At 56.7% G+C, this 18977-nt stretch overlaps 1 protein-coding gene across 1 annotated transcript in view; it reads left to right on the forward strand.

Moving 5' to 3' along the window:
• The window catches only part of Tubgcp3 (tubulin gamma complex associated protein 3), a 55417-nt gene extending 42878 nt beyond the window's left edge, over positions 1–12539 (forward strand). Inside the window, exons 18-22 of the mRNA XM_004631165.2 lie at positions 3131–3219; positions 3294–3425; positions 7641–7781; positions 10475–10591; positions 11553–12539. Coding sequence (XP_004631222.1) covers positions 3131–3219; positions 3294–3425; positions 7641–7781; positions 10475–10591; positions 11553–11711 — 638 coding nt within the window. The 3' untranslated portion in view covers positions 11712–12539. The remainder of the gene's footprint in view (positions 1–3130; positions 3220–3293; positions 3426–7640; positions 7782–10474; positions 10592–11552) is intronic.
• The last annotated feature ends 6438 nt before the right edge of the window (positions 12540–18977 follow it).

Below are 18977 nucleotides of genomic sequence, written 5' to 3' on the forward strand. Positions count from 1 at the left end.
ACCTCCTGTGTTGCTGCTGGGCCATGCTTCTGAGACGTGTCAGCAGTGCAGCCTTTGTTCCACAATCCTCAGTTATCAGCACAGATTGACTCTTCAGTCCATCTGCTGTCTGTGGGAATGCACCCTGTGTGGTCCTAGAGCCGGTCCTGACCTCCTCTCAGGCCCCTGTTTCTCCCTGGGCACGTCATTGTCCCTGGGCCACGAGTGCAGATAATGCCACACACGCCCCCACAGACACGGTTCCGTGTGCCTCTTTGAATGCTTCTTTATGATAGGGTGAGGGAGGTGGACTTCCTGGGTTAGCAGGTGTGGGCTTTAGTGTCACTTGTTTTCTGATGTTGGTGTTTGTAGCTTCCCTGTTGATGCGTATTGTCCTATGATGTGGCAGGAAACGTGCCCATTTATACCTGGCAGCAGAGCGTTCGTCGCCTAAAAGGTACGAGCGGCCTGTCTGCGTTTGGTGAGCACTGAGTGTTACACCCGGATGAGCTGTGGTACGCGGAAGTGCAAGTGGAAGGTCACCTCAGTCATTTTATGCTTTTAAAAGTCACTGAACATTGTTCCTTTTTTTCCCCCTACTTGTATTTGTCATCAAAGAATCATTCTTTGCCCTTGTTTCTGTTGGGTGCAGGTGTTATTGTAGTTGGCCTGGAAGAGATAGTTTAAGTTGTTCATGGCCAGAGGCCTTCCTGAGCGTCAGCCAGGCAGTATAACAGCAAGCTCAGCAGTGTCCTGCCAGCCCCAAGCTCTGTAGAGTAGACGCCACGAGCAGGGAGGGGTGGCAGGGTTGCCTGTGGCAGGTCCACATCACACACCAGAGAGGGTCTTAGCCACACACAGAAGCAACACGTCCCTTTCCTGTGAGCCACTACACATGCTAGTGACAGGGTCTGTGGTTTTCTGGGACTGGAGCCCCGCACAGGAGCCGCAGTGCCGAAGGGCCAGCGTGCCCAGTAGCAGAGCACCACGGTTGGGTGCTGGTGGTGGCTGCGGGCAGACATGGACATGGACACTGACAGGGCCTCCGCTCTGGTCTGTGGAGCTGGCCATGAGCTTCTCTTGTCCTGTGTGGGGATGAGTGCTCAGTGATGACAGCATGGGAGGGTCTGTGCTCACTCAGGCCAGCTATGTGCACCACTCTGTACCACCCACTGGTGGCGTCTGCCGCTTTCTGCTTCTCATGCCTCAGTTTGCCCTCTCAGTGCTGGGGACCATGACAGCAAGGCCTGCCTGAGGTGTCAGGACTGATTGCAGGAGGCCTTGACGCAGCCAGCTTGCAGATTGCTGAGCTGGCGTCTGCCGCTTTCTGCTTCTCATGCCTCAGTTTGCCCCCTCAGGGCTGGGGACCATGACAACAAGGCCTGCCTGCAGGTGTCAGGACTGATTGCAGGAGGCCTTGATGGCTGCCAGATCGCAGATTGCTGAGCAGCTACTTAGGAGCTTCCTGCGAGGTGCTTGTGCTCCCTGTGTGAATCATGCTACTTAGGAGCTTCCTCCGAGGTTGCAGGCCCTGGGGCCGGCCCCACGCTGGGGACCTTGTGAAAGACACAGAGGAGGAGATCGGCTCAGCTCTGGCTTAGCTCCAGCACAAAGACCAGAAACAGTCCTGGGCCAGGTCCCCAAGCCCCCGGACTCACCTAGAGGCTCCTCGGGTGCCCAGCCAAGGTGCCAGCTGGCTGGCAGCAGTTGAGGTAACAGTGGGAGACAGGCCGGGTACATCCTAGAGACTAGCGTGAGCGCTCGTGGAGCAGGGTGAGCACTGCCTGACCACACGTGCTCTGCGCTGCAGCCTGCAGAGGCAGCAGAGAGCTGAGAGCCAGTCTCTCCCGGCTGTGCTCAGTTTTGTGTGGAAACCAGGGCTACTAGCACAGCAGCACATTCTTTATATGGTTTTGGGCCTCGATGCCAGTGTGGCTTTGCTTTTGGGATCCTTGTACCTAGGTGTTTGTGTGTCAGCCATAGAAAGACACTTTTGTTTCAGGCATAGGTTTTTAATTTTTAAAAAATATTTAAAAAGTAAAAGACAACTTATTTGAAGATGGGAAAGGATGAAGAGAGGTTAAGAGACAGCTACCCCAGATAGTCAGAGAGGATTTGAAAGTGAATTGCTCATGGATTCTTGAGATTGGTGGCCCATGTGGGCACCTCATGGATTCTTGAGATTGGTGGCCCATGTGGGCACCTGGCATCTGATTGGCTCCCTGGCTTGTCTTTTACCCTACCCATGGACTTCTTCCAGCCACGTAGCCTTTCCCTGTCCTCTGGTGGAGAGTATGCATATGGGTGGGGGCCTTAGCTAGGCTAAAGGATTACATGGAGGGGACGCTTGTGCTCCCTGTGTGAATCATGCTACTTAGGAGCTTCCTGGCCGCGAGCAGGCTTCACATGTATGTTCAGTGCTGGGTGTCCGGCTGAAAGGACTGAGCTGTGCCTGTGCACTGAGTGTGTGCCTGTGAGGGCCTGGAGGTGCGGGGCGATCAGGCTGTGCTGTGTTGGGCCCCTCCTCTCCGGTACAGACGGTACAGACGGTACAGACGGAGACCTCTGGCTCTGGGCTGTACTACCTTGGGCCCCCACCAGAGGCACACTGTGTGTGCTCCCACTGTTAGACAAGATGCTGTTTCTGCAGAAGGAAAATCAAGTCTGTGGCTGCACGTTAGGAAAAAAAGAACACAATTCCACATGGGTGCTAAGTTGGCCTTGGTCATGGAAACCTTGAAAGGGAACATGCAGTGTGGGTGGCCTTGTAGCTCGGGGCGGCCCTAGCTCCTCTCACCACCTAGCACCTGGCGCTGCATCTCCTCCATGCCGCTTCCTCGCATATAGCCAGCAGATGAACTGGGAAGAAGCTGTGAACCGAGCTTCCGTTGTCCATGGCACTGCCTTTCTGTAAAGTGAAACCTTTCAGTGCAGTCGAGTTTGTCCTGTGCTGCCCCTCTTGGGGCCGTGCATTGGATGGCATGACTTGGAGCTGCTTGGTCAGGTGACAAGGCCTTGGTGAGGTGGCAAGGCAGGCTGCTCCCTGCTGCTGGCCACAAGGGCAGAGTGCTGTGTCTGCTAAGCATGACCACAGGAGTGCCAGGCCATACTGTGTCCTCTGTGCCCTCCACTGATGCCCCCTCTCTCACAGAGTTCTCAGGGGTGCTGCACCAGTGCCACATCCTGGCCTCGGAGATGGTGCACTTCATCCACCAGATGCAGTACTACATCACGTTTGAGGTATGCCACGGGCTCTGGGGGAGGGGCCTGCATGGGGGAGTGCAGCCTCCAGATCCTCCCACGGTCGCCTCCAGGTGCTCGAGTGCTCGTGGGATGAGCTCTGGAACCGGGTGCAGCAGGCACAGGACCTAGACCACATCATTGCGGCACACGAGGCCTTCCTGGACACGATCACCTCGCGCTGCCTGCTGGACGGTGACTCCAGGGTAAGCCCACCTTGCAGGAGCTGCCGTGGGCCCTGCTGGTCCTGACTCCACAGCTGAGCAGCTGGATGGCAACTGATGATGTCTGGTTCCTCATTCCAAACAGATTTAGCAGAATGGGTGAGAGGAGACATGCTTTCACTGCTGGAGGAGGGTGTGCAGGCGGTAAGGAGGAGTGAGCGACCTCTTCTACTGTGGCTGTGGTGTGGTCACAGAGGGGTAAGCTCAGCAGGTTACCTGGGAAGCAGGGCGGGTGCAGTGACTGCAGAGACGGACGGGCGGGAGCCTCAGGGGCCCGCCCCCGCCTGCACCTGCCTCCCTTGCTCCTGGACTCCTGCGTGCTGTGTGGTTGTCAGACCCCAGCTGTATGTGCTAGGCAGTGCTCATCTGGGGACCGTGACCTTTCTGCATTTTGCCCTCATGGAGTCTGGTGACTGACAGCAAGTATTTGTAAATAAGGGGCTTATTGGATTGAATCTAGTACATTCTTAGGCCTCAAGCGTTGTGCTGGCCCTGTGGTGAAGTGACAGTCTGTGGAGCAGGTCTCCCAGGCCTAAGAGGAAGTGTGCAGGCAGAGTGGGGCCTCAGGGGTCACCTTCCAAGCCGATTCTGGCCATGTGGGTCTGCAGAGGCCATCCTGCCTGTCCTGTGTAGACTGGGTCCTTCCTGGACAATGCCCTGCTGCAGGGCTTCCTTGGGTCACACTGCGGTGTGTTAAGCTGAGCTGTCATGGCCAAGAACGTGTACTTTGACACACTGAATTTCATTATTAAAGAGTCATTGATTGTATGTGTAAAAAATTGATGACCTCCAAGATGTTACTATACAGAATGTGTTTATGAATATACTGAGATAACCATGAAAGTGGTTAAAATACTTGGACTAGAGTTATTGATTTAAGAAATGTCTATAAGTGGCTTGTGGGCCGTTAGTCCTTTTACTTTGGGAGGTGTAGGGTGCATTCTCCACATGGTGTTGAGTGATTGACACAGGACGGAGACCCCCCCACACACACACAAGGCACCCTCTGTCCTATGCATGGGCTGGGTGGGTCTGTCACCAGCATCAGAGAGGTCCTGTCTCAGCCGCTCACTGTGTGAGGGCCACTTGGGATCTTCTGATGCATCTTCTCTTTCTTTGAAAGGGGGCGACAGTCTGTTCAGTGGTTGTGGGTCACGTGAAACATCCAGCAGAGTGACCAGCATGGAGGTGGTACTGGGAATATTTGAAGCAGTTGGCATTTGGATTGTGTGTGCGTGTGTGGTACTGTCACTAGCTCTAATGCTGTGCAGCCTGCTTGGAGACAAGGAAGGCACAGCTCCTGCCTCTAGCACAAGGCAGCTCCATGAGCTGTCCCAAGCACCATGTCCTTGCGCAGCACTGGGTCCCATCGTCACTGCAGGAGCCTGCAGAGGTGTCCTCATCCCCGAGTGAGGCTTGGTTGGCTTAAAGGTGATGATTTGTTTAGAACAGTCACTAGCATTTCTTTTAAAAGAAAGCCTTTATTTATATAAAATAAGTAACACATACATGAAGCGCATTTGAGGTCTGATATTCTTGCTGACAAAGACCATGGCTGTGGTGGCACGCAGATGTGAGACTGGTTGTGACAGCCTAAGGGTGGCTGCTGGTCACTGCCTTGGGTCTCCATCTGTGCCATATGGAGGGAAGCCCCGAATCACACTGGAGGCTGCTGCTGCGGTCACCATGGAGGGAGGGATCATGTCCCTCCGAGTCCTGAGCGCAGGCTGTGGCAGGGCCCTCCAGTGGTGTGTCCGTGTGCAGCCGGTTGCTTAGCTATTGTTCCAAAGACAGTGACTTTAAAAAAAAAATTCCTTCCTTCCTTCACCCATTTGGTACAGGGTCTCACTAACAGCTCAGACTCTCAGTAATCCACCTGTCTCAGCCTCCCTAGTACTGGGATTACAGGTTTGCACTGCCATGCCCACTTTTGGTGGCAGCACCAGATATTGAACCCAGATCCTTGTGCTTGTCAGGCAGGTGCTTAGACCACTGAGCTATCTCTCCAGTCCCTCTCTCCCCAGCCCGTGGCTTGTTTTTATGGGACCACAGAATGAGATAAGCAAGTTAGAGAAATACCAAGATTAACCAAAAAATACAGTGTGTTTAAATGTGAGAAAAGCTATTGCAGAAGATGCTGTTGGGAATCCCTCCGGGTTCTGCCCTCCTTCCATTGCACCCCTGCCCTGACCACGTTCGGGCATAGCTGGAAGAGTCCTCCTTCCCGAGTATCCTAGGAGGAGTGTTCAGGAATACAGTGATGATGCCGCCAAGTGCCCCCAAGGGAAAGGCAGCTCGTAACAACAGGATGTCGCCCTCGTCCAGTGCACCTCAGTCACCAGACCTGGCACTGTGCAGCACCGGGCTGCTCCCAAAGTTAAAATGAGTACGTTAGGGGAAGCACGTTGAGGACGTCATGGCAGCCACTGAAATGAGCCATCTGGATCTTTTACTTTTCTGTCATAAAATAAGACCTCTCTGACCAACAAGACAACCTCTGAGCAGTGTTGATGGCATTGATGCAGGGTTGTCTGGCACTAAAGGCGACCCAAAGTCGGGTCTCTCTTGTGTTTTGTTGGTGTTGCTGTGGTCAGCTGACCCTGCCCTGCTCGAGTCTGGTGGCTCATGGTGCGTGAGGAAACACCGGAGACTGAGCCTGGGAAAGACTAGACTGAATGTGGTCTCGGTACAGGCCAGCTGATTCGGAGTGACGTCGGCGCAGCTCTGGAGGGAGAGTACATACATACAGGGGTGGGCTTGGGGGTCGTGGTCCCAGGGAATCTGCGTGGCATGTTTGAAGCCAGAGCTGCAAGGGTGAAGAGACAGCTGTGCACCTAAAGCTGGGCCTTCCGGCGGGTATCAGCAAGAGTGCAGGCCCAGCCCTGACATTCTTTTGGCCATTAGTTCTGTTTGCTGAGGGCAGCAGGATTCCGTGTGGACTGGAAGGTCTTTCTCAGGACAGGCCTGATGGAGCCCGCTGTAGCTAATGAGGGAAGGGGGAGTTGTACGTCTTGCTGTCCCTGTGCTCCCCTGGTCAGCTGGAAGGACTGGGAGCCTAGCAGTGCTCATCTCTGGCTTGTTTCCCTTGAGACCCAGTACAGGCTCAGCTGTCAGTGCCTGCTGGGATAGTGAGAGAACCCTGAGCCCAAGCGTTGGCAGCCCCATGTGCAGGGAGCCGCTGGTGCAAAGGAGCCGGCTGCCCACGGGGCCTGGCTGTGGACGCCGTGGGAGAGGGCTGTCCTGCCCTGCAGTGCTTGCACGTGCTGTCAGCTGCTTTCTTTGCGATGCTGGCTGGTCTGGAGTGCTGCTCAGTCTTCACTCGGACCATTAGCCTTTTCCAGTCCTGTGTTTCTTGGATCTTCTGACTTTTCCTTGGAATGTTTTTATGTGAAGGCGAGCTCTGTTCCCGTTTCCACATGTGGGACTCCTGCTTTTCCTGAGCTTGTTCCTCATTTGAAGGGGGCGCAGCTGCTCTGCCCAGGCTGCGGTTTTGCCAGGGTCCCTGGGGGGGCTGTCATGACGAGGAAGGATTTAGCTTACTCCTTCCCTCAGCTGAACCTCTGCACTTTGCCATGGGACTGTGCGTCTGGGTGTGTGGGACGCTGTGCATTTTCAGTTCAGGGAACAGATTGGTGTTGAGGTTCCATTGTTTCTGTCTCATGCCACACTGGTAGAGGGACTGACACAGATGTGTGGACAGCACTGCGCAGCACTTAGGAGCTGGCTCCAAGCAGAGCGCCACGTGGCAGGAACAGCCGTTCATGGCGGTGGAGGGCAGTAGAGAGCAAAGGGAGGAGCAGTGGCTCCGGCCTGGAAAGCTTCTCTCCCTTCCTTACGTCGCATTCAGGCGGTGTAATGCTGGCTGGCACCCATAATCCTAGCATTGGATGAATTAATCCCAAACTCTAGAAGCCACCCCAGCTCTGTGTGAGGACTTGGGAGGACTTCGAGACACAAACCAAAGCAGCAGGTCCCAGAGACCAGCACACCCTTCACCCTTCGTGGGGCACCCTGGAACCTGTCCCTTGTGGGTCCTGCACAGTTACTATGGAGATCAGATTTCAGCCTGAGTCTCGGAGGAGACAGACCATGTCCAAAGCATTGAAAATCTCCTTTTCCTAATTAGGAAAGCTTCATTTGAAAAGCTTAGGGAGCACGTTGAAGTTATAGTCCTGAAAAATGGTCATGTCTTTTCAGGTACTTTTAAACCAGCTTCGAGCGGTGTTTGACCAAATCATTGAGCTTCAGAACACTCAGGATGCAATCTACCGCGCTGCCCTGGAGGAGCTGCAGAGGCGCCTGCAGTTTGAAGAGAAGAAGCAGCAGAATGAGATGGAGGTGCAGCTTGTATGGGTGCTTTATGATTTTAGCGGCGCGGTATGCAAGCTTGAAAGCTTTCTGGCTAATGCTCTGTGAGGTAGAGGCGCCTCCACACCCCTGGAGGCCTGGCAGGGTGCTTGTGCCACGTAGGAAGGAAGGGACAGAGCCACCTCGTAGAGGGCATTTCGCTCAGTGTGTCGCTTACTTTTGTTGTTTCTGAGACAGAATACCCAACCCTCAGAACTGAGGAAGGAAAGGCGTGTTCAGCTCAGTCTGGAGGTTTCAGTGCAGGCTCCAAGGCAGTGTGGTGAGGGCGGCCTCAGGCAGCAGAAGGCACATGGGGTGTAGTGGCTGGTACATCGTGTCACCCTCAGGAGTTAAAGCGTGGCTGGACGGGCACAGCTCCTCGCTAGGTGTGCAGGCCCCACCTAGGGCATGGAGGGCCCGCCCTCGAGTGACTCTCGCAGAAAGAGGATAAGGGGATTGAGGAAGGATGGTTTGTACCAGTTCCCGGAGGCGCTCTGGTCTTCGCAGTCAGCATGGAAGGCGGGGAGAGAGGCTGGCCAGAAGCTGCAGCTGCTGCTCCTCCTTTGCGTTGCTGTTTTCTGCCTCCACGAACACTGCCCTCTGCCATGGGCCACTCTGCCTTGGAGCCAGCCAAGTATGGACTGAAATGTCCATTGACTGTGAGCTAGATAAACCTTTCCTTTCTTAATTTTGGGTGTCAGGTATTTTGTTCTAGCAACGAGCGAAAAGTAACCGAGACCTGGGGACAGAAGCCTCTTCTCCCTGATACTGGGCAGGCTACCCTGTCCCTGGGTGGGTGCAGCCCTCTGCCATCTCTGTCCCCTTCGCTGACACAGACTGAGGACGCTGTCCCCTGCTGAGCCACTTAGTTGACCTTCTAAACTTCTCCATTTGACAGTGAACAGCATTCTAGAGGTTAGGATGGAGAATGCTGAGTTATACTTAGTTAAGCTTCTTAGTGAAGTTGACACACTGTGTCAGCCATTACACTCAGACCTGCTTACTGCCAGGAGAGAGGAAAGCAAGCTGGAGCTGCGCCCCGTCTCGTTTTCACGTTCAGGAGGCCAGGGCGTGAGGGTGGACTTGAGTGCCAAGTCCCCGGGGAGTGCAGCTGTCGCCTGCGTCTTCCTCGCCTCTGCTTGGCAGAGGCACCCCGAGAGTCTTCTTCCTCCTTGGGAGCGTGGCTCTGTGTTATTACAGTATTTCTAATCCAGATTTAGAGTTGGAGGACTTTTATTTCCTTCATTTGTAAAGAAATGAGTCTTCTACTTTGGAAGCCTTGGTTTCTCACATTAGCTTAGTTACTTGCTGTCCTATGCCATGCATAGCTGCCTACACTACCCACTCCATCGGCCACCTCACAGAAGGAGTCCTGGTTCTGTCACCAGCACGTAGTGTATTGTAGTAGTTACTGGTTCACTTTACACTTAGAAATCCCCACTTGAAGCTGGGAATGGTGGTGGACCCTTGTAATTGTAGAACTCCGGGCAACTGAGGCAGGAGGGTCATAGGTTCACGCCCAGCTCAGGCAGCTTAGCAAGACCATGTCTCAAAATGAAAAAAAAAGGGCTGGGAATATAGCTCGGCATGAAGGCCCCAGGTTTATTCCTCAGACACACACACACACACACACACACACACACACACACACACACACAGAGGCTGAGGCAGAGTAGGACGATGGGTTGCTCAGGAAGGAGCCAGTGCCTGATACCAAAGCTCAGAGAGGAAGGACAGCCCAGGTTAGAAATGCTGATGGAAAATCTTGGGTCAAATGTTAGTGAATGAAACCGAGCAGAAACTGGAACGACTGAGAGCAGTTTGGAATGACTGGGGCCTATCTGAGGAATGCAGAGGTCCCGGAAGTCTCGTAACACAGTTCACCAGGTTAGCTGTGTGGAGTGAGATAACTGACTCTGTTGAAGGCTGGCCAGAAGCCGCAGGAAGGCACCTGAAGGTATATCCTCCTGAAGTGGAGTTAGGCGCACGCTCCCTCCAGCTCAGGAAGATGCCCAGCTGCGGGGCGTGGGCGGAGGCATCCCTGTCCCAGCCACAGAGCAAGGGCTCCACAGGAGCCAGGGACTCTGCGGGTGTGCGCACTTCAGGGCATTTAACCATGACAGGGACTTTTGTGCTTAGGTGCATGGCCGGCTGGCCCAGCCTCCTTCCCTTTTCCCCTCTCTTTTCCGTCCCTCCCTCTCCCCGTCCCCCTCTAACTTGGGACCCTCCTGCCTCAGCCTCCCAGAGCACTGGGACCCCAGGCAAGCTGGCTCTGACTGTGTTTCACATACTGTCTGGATATATAAATATTTACATTGCCTGAATAAAAAAAAGTGTCCCAAAGGGTGGAAAGCCACAAGGCTGTGTACTTGCAGTCGCAGTGTGGTAGCATCGTGCGGTGAGTTGCTGTGATTCTTTTTTTTTTTTTTTTTTTTTTTTTTTTTTTTTTTTTAAATTTTATTTATTTATTTATGCGTGTGTGTGTGGCCAGCTCAGCCCACCAGGGGGCGGGGCGGGGCTGGCTGGCATGTGGTGCTGGGGGATTGAACCGCGGTCCCTGTGCTTTGCCAAGCTTGTTCTAAGTAGGTGCTTTAGACCACTGAGCCATCTCACCAGCCCCAGTTGCTGTGATTCTTAAAAACAGAGAATGTGAGAAAATTTAGTTTCTGCTTTTGATTCTTCAGAGCCGGTGGGGTGTGACAGCAGCGGAGGAGGAGGAGGAGAGCAGGAGGATTCAAGAATTCCGAGAATCCATACCCAAAATGTGTTCCCAGCTGCGGATCCTGACGCACTTCTATCAGGTTTGCTCTGGAGTGCAGCTTCCTCGCCCTTGCTGTGGCCAGGTGGTGGGCTGGCTCCGCAGTGTAGCCCGGGAGACCTAGCGCTCGGCGTTGGGGTTGCAGGGTGCCTGGCGGGTGCGGCTGCATCTTGGAGAGCAGGTTAACCAGGGCGCTTCCTTGCTGCCCACCGTGGTCTTCGTGGTCTTCGTTTGCATTGGAAGCTGTCCCCTCCGCGCCCCTTTCCTCACAACCCAGTCCTGTGCTCCTAGCTCTGCCAGGCAGGGTGAGGCTGGGGCCCTTCCCAGCTGCTGGGGCCCAGCCCTAGTCGTCCCCCCAGTGTGCTGGAGTTGGCTTCGCAGGCCGTCAAGATTCAGTTTCCTGTTCTACTGGGACAGGCTGCATTTGGGGCAGTGATTTCTAGGGGCTTCTGTCTGCCATCAGCTAGAGTGACAGATGGCCACAGCACACTGCAGTCTGCCCTGTGCCAGGTGGCATGCCAAGTCAGCTCTGCTCCTCCCTGTCTGGAGTGCTGTGGCCCAGGAGGGGACACGGCTGGGGCTTCTGTCTGCTAGGAACTTGTCCCAGGCTGCGGGAGCCACAGGGCCTGGCTCCTGGTAGAGCCCAGGAGAGTCATGTCTCTGTATCCTGCACACGAGGCCCTGATGGTGAGGGGCCCCTGGTGTGATGGGTCTGCCCCGTGAGTCAGGGGCAGTCGGAAGCACAGCCCTGGGGTGTGTGCTGGAGGCTTAAGGGCAGGAGGACATGCCCACTAGTTGGATGGCTTGGAATAAGAGGTGTTTCTGAGTTTTACTGTGAGGACATAACTGTGATGCAGCAGGGCGGCCCGGGGCCCTCCCGGGGCCCTCCCGGTGCCCGCTCTCCTGAACACCAGCGGTGGAGGAGCCTGGCGGGGTCGGAGGCTGTTCCAGAGCGTGCTGTTGGGGGACCTTTTGGATGACTCGCACCCCTGCATTCCTTTCAGGGCATAGTGCAGCAGTTCCTGGTGTTACTGACGACCAGCTCCGATGAGAGTCTCCGGTTCCTCAGCTTCAGGCTGGACTTCAACGAGCACTACAAGGCCAGGGAGCCCAGGCTCCGCGTGTCTCTGGGTTCCAGGGGGCGGCGCACGTCCCACACGTGAGGCTGCGTGACTTGTCCCTGGCCACCGGCTCCCTCAGTGTGCAGGGCTGGCTGCCACTGTGCCCATCATTGGCCTGGCATTTGGTAGCGTAGTTCCCGTCATGTCTACTGGAGCTGAGTGTGGCCAAGGTGAGCGGCTGCACCCACTAGGCAGGCCACAGGCCACCCTGCCATGTTTAGGGCCGGACCCCACAGCGTGGGGCTCTGCTCTGGCGTGGTGCAGTCCCCGTTAGCTGGCAGCGTTGCTGGGCAGTGCATTCATCTGGAGCAGCATCCTTGTCAGAGGCAGCTTTTGTTACTGTAATAAAACTGAGCTGAAGCGAGGTGTCCCTGCTTCAAAACATGGAACACAGCGTCCTGTTCTGGTTTTTGTGTCGTGATCTGCTCACCTGAGAGCGCCGCTGTCTTCGTGCTCCACCTTCACGTGCTTGCTCTCGCTCGGTCTCCTTTCGAAGTTTACATCTTTATATTTACTGTTTCATGTAACTTCCAAAACAGTACAGAAAAAGCAGGAGCGGCTGGAACAGAGACGGATTGCACAGCGGCGAAGCCGCAGCGCCATCGCTGGAGTGGTGCATAATTTCGGGCAGCTCACTGAGCGGAGGATTTTATTCTCAGATTCTTAGGAGCACTGGAAAGAAATTGACTCGGATAATGAAGATTTCCTTTCTTCTTGCCTATTTTTTCATTGTAAATATGTATATACTGTTGACCAGATGGGGGGAACTTTTTTGTAAGAGGAAAATGTCATATCAGGTCACATAAATCTGCCTTTTTTATATTACATAGTGTACACTTAGAAAATTAAAACAGCTATCTTTCAGATTCAGCGCAGTTTCCTGACTGGTCTGTGAAGGTTTGGTCTTGAGGCAGCGTTACCTGGGAAATCCGGAAGTCACGCATGCGTGGCTTTCTGTGTGGTACCTAGTGGCGCCCTGCTCTGGGCCTGCTATGTCCTTCACCGTCACCTGGCTGGGGATGTAAATTTGATTTAATTTTAGTTATAATAATTTGATTGGGGGCTGGTGAGACGGCTCAGTGGTCTAAAGCACCTACTTAGAACAAGCTTAGCAAAGCACAGGGACTGCGGTTCAATCCCCCAGCACCACATGCCAGCCAGCCCCGCCCCCTGGTGGGCTGAGCTGGCCACACACACACACACACACACACACACACACACAAATAAATAAAAATTAAAAAAAAATAATAATTTGATTAAGTTGGAAATTTGAAGCCGACTTGTCCACTGCGAGGCCATGTTGTACATCTCCCCAAGTGACTGGCCCACAGACCTGCTTCTGCTTGTTTGGTTTGAAGTGTCGGGGGCTTGGGGAATCCACCTGGGCTGGGGATTGTCCCGACAGGGAGCCTTGGGACAGGGCTTTGCCTGGTGGGCGTGGTCCGGGTGGGGCGAGGACAGGCAGGGCGGAGGTCCCTGCAGGAGGGGCTCCGCCTGGCCTTCTGCCCTCCACGTGGGGCCGCGTTTGGTGGGTGCCTTCGCCCTGAGTGTAGGGGGTGACAGGCCGTGCTGAGAACTCAGTGACTGGTGAAGACGCAGCCATCCCAGCCCAAAGGCCACCCGGGTGTTGCACGGACTCGCCACCCTCCAGTCCCTAAGCACAAGTGCAAGCAGGTGGGTATTGTCCTGGAAGTTCTGAGCTGCGCTAGGACGCTGTCCACAGGGCGCAGTGCAGAAACCACTGGCTCCAAGAGGCGGTGCCTGCGTGGACCCAGGCCGTGGTCGGGCTGCAGTGGCACCGTCTGTCATAGGACGTGCACACCTGGCTGCTGTTTCCGTTGCTTGTCTAGCCACGGCCATGGCGGCGCTGATACGGCCCCCACAGCCGAGTCCTGGGAACTCGTCCTGCGTGTCTGCAGGTGGCGGAACAGCAGGCTCACCCTCGCCCATCCTGCGCTTAGCCTGCCTGGAATTAGACTGAGCACAGCGGGAGGCGGCGACGGCTGTGCTCCACCTTCCGAAGTGTGTCAGTCTCCAGGCAGCCGATGTTGAGACGCGGGGTCCAGATGGCTCTGTTGGGCGCAGGGACCGCCCTTCTGAGTGCTCAGTCCTGTGGGCCTGCCGCGCCTCCCACTTGTACAGAAGGCCCCAGGCCCGCCGTGGTGTCGTGGCTTCTGGCATCTCTTCAGCAGCGTGCTGTGGGCTGAGCAGAGCTGGGCTTTGCAGCCCTGGGTTCAGTCTAGGGGCGGGAACGTGGCTCTTTCTGGCCTCTTTCTTTATTAGCAGGGCCGTGAGAGCCTCCTTGGAAGGAGGGCAGAGCAGCAAGGTTGGGGCAGTTGGCAGGGCCATGGGTAAGGGGCATGGACCGTTGCCCTGAGGGGCGCTGTCCGTGCATCTCATGGCCTCGGCATGGGCCATGGCCTGCTGAGCTGGCTTCACGGCAGACACGTCCAGGGCAGCTCCTGTGCTCCCGGCCCTGTGCCGCTGCCCTGCCACCTTCCCCGCCCCTCCTGTCTGGCTGGGGTCCTCCCTCCTGCAGCCGTGTCTGCCGCACCCTCCAAGGCTGGGACCACTGCTGGAGATGGGTCCTTGGCCCTGCAGCGTGTCTCAGTGTGGGCGTGTCTCAGTGTGGGCGTGTCTCACCTCCCACCACACCCGGGGCTCCAGAGGGGGCCCAGGTGCCTGGGCACAGATGTCTGGGCAGGAGACGGGACACCTGCAGAGTCCCTGCATGTGTGTGGCTGCCCAAGGGGCTGCTTGCGGTGAGGGGATGGTGACGCCAGCCGGGCCTTGGGTGATGCCTGGAGGGGCACCAAGGCCCTGCGGTCAGCTCCCCACACACATCACAGGCGCTCGAGACCTCTGTGCAGACCCATGGCATCAGGTTCCAGGCAGCTGGATGCTCCCCCTGGCGGGCCTGGGGGCTGAGGTCAGGCGTAGGAGGCAGACAGTGTTCTCACAGGAAGCTGTTAAAGTCTGGCTGTGTATGCATGAAGTTCTCTGGTGAATGTGCGAGTTTCACTTGTACCCCGACCTCGGTCTCCAGGGTGATAAGCTAAACGCCCGAGAGCCCACCATACCCCTGGATGCTCTGTGGAGGCATCCCTCATCCAGGCCCCCACCGTCAGGACAGGGCTGGCTGCGTGCTTGGCGGTGGCCAGCTGGTAACGTCTCAGGGACCAGGCGGCACCCGGTGCTGCCGCTCCGGCCCCAACCAAAGCCCCGTACCCAGTTCTGGGTGCTGCCCCTCCCAGAAGCGGAGCGACCAGAAGCAGTCTGCTGCAGGCATGCAGGAAGGAAGTTCACAGTCACACAAAGATCCCTGTGCTCCAAAAATCCAGCCTGCTCTCCGGAAAACTGCGGAGTGGTGTGGAGATGTGGTCGTGTGATGAGCCTATTGTTCTGCAGACGGGAGTGTCATGTAGGGGAGGCGAATCTGTCCTGCCGCCATCCCTGGTATGAGGTGTGAATAAAGATGCAGCGAGGCTCGTGCGGAGCATCCAGGACCATCTGCTCAGGCTGGGCTGTGGAGACTGCTGGGCACTCAGCTGTGGCCCATGGGGGCCGGGCTCTGGTGCCCCTGCCGGTGCCCATGAGGAGTGGGCAGATCCACACGAGGGGCTGCGTCCTCTGTGAGGTGGAGGGAGGCTTGGGCTGCACCCTTGGGGGGTTCTGTGGGCTGGATGGGGGCCCTCGTCCACGCCAGAACAGACATCTGCAAGTTGTCCCTTGACAGTGCACCCCAGGGACAGTGCTGTGGTCAGGGCTCACAAGGAATAGACTTCATACAGGACACTATTTATAGGGTTATTTTATTGTAATCGCCTACAGAGTTAAATGCAGACGAGTGCAGGAGATCTGTCCATGCAGTGGAGACCCAGAGAATCCAGCTGAGGGCCAGGAGCCCACAGCAGTGTCCTGCATGAGTCCAGCTGGCGGCCTAGAGCCAACAGTGTCTCATGCAAGTCTGTATCAGAGATCTGCACTGGGAAGGCCCAGGGTAGAAGTTGTGCAAGAAAGTACTGACCAGCGGGGTGAAAATCTGCACCAGCAGCCGGAGGGCTCTGCAGTGGGGCCAGGAAGCGACCCTCAGGCCAGGGCCAGAGCTCCCCTGAAGAGATCCTCAGCAACAGCGAGGACCCGAGTTCCTCCAGCGACAAGAACAACCGAGTTCCTATCAGGACAGCCGGCACAACAAGCTGCTCCGGGGGGTCCGCAGCACACTTCCCGCAGCCCTCCTTCTTGCTGTTAGTGGTGATGCTCAGGTGGGCCTTCCATGCCCGGCGCCGTGCTGAGTCTGCAGCTGAGCGTTCAGATGATGGCTGGCGAATTGCCACAGACAGGTGACTTGGGGTTTCCTTTGGAGACTTCTGCAGTCCAAAGCCTTGAGGTCCAGAAACTCACCTGAGGCCGCAGAATGACCGCCCCTCCAGGGCAGGGGCAGTGGGCACCATGCCTGCAAGGGGCATGGCTGCAAGAGGCACTGTGGCCAAGCAAGTACAGTGAAGACAGTGCTTGGGAGGGTGGGGGTGGGGGGTGGGGGGCAGCTGGCGGCCATGGGGCTGCCCTGCTGCAAGGAGGCCGAGGGCAGTGTGAACACACGGGCAGGGAACCCTGGTGTCTGGCTTGCTGAGCCAAGGTCCTGCATGCTGGGGACATCCAGAGGGGGCCCTGACTCCTTCCTGCTCACTGGTGTCTGGTCCAGAGGCCTGCAGGTATCTGAAGTGTGATGGTGCTGAGTGTACCCTCTCCTGGAAGTCTCACGGCCCAGTGGCCAACATGTTGGGGTTGCTGGTGGCGATGGCTCGTCCTGCAGTAGCCAGTGGCCTTGGACTCACAGAGTTTGCGGGACGGCACAGCAGCCCTGGCTCCCGGTGGGGGAGACGCTGCCTCTTGTCTTCCAGAGCTGAGTGCTGGAGCAGCCTCTGAGGTGGCTTTTCAGCAGGAAGCCAGCATTCTCTGAGACCAGTGGGCCCAAGCACCGGGCAGTGAGGCCGTGAGTGAAGACTGCCAGCTTCTCCCGTCACTGCAGTCCTGAGCCTGCCCAGCGAGGGGCTCCCAACTGTCCACAAACAGCTCTGCCCCACCTCCCATCCTGCAGCAGGGCCCCTCGGCCTCCTTTCTGTGCTCTGAGCCACTGGCTCAGCCCCCCACTGCTGTGCCAAGCGCAGTGTAGAGGGGGCATGTCTGGGGGTTGCCCTAGGGTTCAGCCTTGGGTCTCCACAACTGCTGCACTCTGTCCCATGCATTTAATCCACAGCCAGGCAGCAGCATGGGCTTCTGCCCCTGGCCCTCAAGGGCTGGGCCAGAGGGTGGATCCTCAGCCTGAGCACAGGGGACTCCTGCGGGACTCTACCCACTGGTCTGGCTCGCAGCTTGAGCTCCACGCTGCAGCCCTGGGAGCCCCATGTTCTCTGCTCCAGCCACTGACCCAGCTCTGCTCAGGGTTGAGTCAGTGCGGGCTCCAGGGCCAGCGGGGCAGGGGCAGTGGGTTGGGTTCGTGGGCCCTGCGTGGGCAGCAGACCTGGCCCCTCCCTCGACGCTCAGTGCTGAGGCCTGATCCCTACCCTCGTCTGCCTGCTTGTGCTCAGAACATCTACCTGGCCATCTAAGGCATCCCACAGGTCATGCGGACGGAAGACAGGCGATAGCATCTCTGAGCATCAGGAGTCAGGGGTGTTCAGGCCTCCTGAGGAGCATCCAGAGGGCTGGCAGAAGTCCCCTGGGCATCAGCTCAGTGGAGGAGGTGCTCTCCCAGGCCTGTCGTCTCCACCACACCCCAGCCTCCCAAAGGGAAGAAAGCCAGAGCTGCCTTCACTGGAGAAGCAGAGGAGAGAGAGAGAGAGAGAGAGAGAGAGAGAGAGAGAGAGAGAGAGAGCGAGAGCCACATGGTGTGGTTCAGGTACCATCCCTGAGGTCACAACTGCTAGTAGGATGCAGTCATCAGGTAAAACCCTTGCTCGGGGTGACAGTGGGGACCCAGTGGAGGCTGGTGCTGCCTGAGAGCTCTGCAGCTGACAGCAGTCACTGAATGTGACTGTTCGGAGTTGCATCCATCCTTGTGTGCAGAGGTAGGCGCAGACGTGGGCAGGGACCTCGGCCCGTGGGTTTTTCTGTTATTGAGCAGGAAGATGCTGCAGTTGGCTGTCTCTTCACCCTCTGGATACGGGATGTAGGGGACTCCTGCTCCAGTGATACTAGAGGGCACAGCTGAGGCAGGTGGGCACCGCGGCAGGGCTTTCTGGCAGGAGCCGTGGGTGCCAGGTGAGGCAGGCAGGGTGCTATCGTGGGCCCGGTGGGCTGGCTCCACTTGATCACCACCCCAGTTCCCCTGAGAAGCTGCTCCTCACCTGGGCTCTGCTGGACTCTGGGTGATCACTAGCTCAGGCAGTGGCAGGCAATGCCAGGTGCACAGTCTAAGTCAAGCAGGATGTTGTGAGCCTTTTCCTGAATCCCCATGGTCCCCTCTCTTTGTCCTTTGTGGGGGTGGAGGACGTTGCCTATGTTCTGTGTGTGACAACTGCCCCTAACGAGGAAGGCTGGGTGCAGAGCAGCTGGTGGGGGACGCTGGGATGGGGTGGACACAGCCAGCTGTGTCCTGCTTGGGCACCTGCTGGCACCCCCAGGCCAAGAATCTCGTGTTCTGTGTGGGCATGGGCCGTGGGCTGGTCGGGACGCAGCGCATAGTGGCTTTGGAGCCTCAGCAGCGGCCCAGGTTTGCTCTCTCAGGCACGTCCTCTTCTGCCCAGAGGTCACAGCTAGCCAGGGCCGTCTCTGAAGCCAAGAGCAGCCGCAGCCGTGATGTTCAGCCTCCAGAGGTGAGGGTTGGTTCTCCTCCCACAAATCTCCTGGGGCCAGCATGCATGGTGAAGCCAGTCCCTCTCCTGGGCCACCATGAAGTTCGTGAACGGTGGCCACCTTGTGGCCATGCCACCATTGTGCGGGCTCGCTTCCTGGGTCGGCAGGTGTTGTTCTCAAGGAAGCCACGGGGAGGCAGTGCAGGCCCAGGGTTGAGGTTTGGGCCTGGCTGCCAAGGCCATCCCAGGAATTGCATACTGTCTGTCCCATGGCGAGGACAGCAGATGACGTGAATGTTTGTCTTGTGCCAGTGTGGTGAGGTTGTGATCACAGCATTGGACCAAACGCCGGCTGGTATGGGGGAGGTGTTTTGAACACAAGATTAACATTTAATCCCGTGGTCTTGGAGCGAAGCATACACCTCTTCTAATGGAGCCAGCCTTGTCCACTCTGCTGAGAGTCCATAAGAAGAACAAGTCAGATGGCATCACTCCTGCACCCCAGCACTCA

The sequence above is a fragment of the Octodon degus genome, unplaced genomic scaffold, assembly GCF_000260255.1.
Source record: "Octodon degus isolate 3935 unplaced genomic scaffold, OctDeg1.0 scaffold00039, whole genome shotgun sequence".
Lineage (NCBI taxonomy): Eukaryota > Metazoa > Chordata > Mammalia > Rodentia > Octodontidae > Octodon > Octodon degus.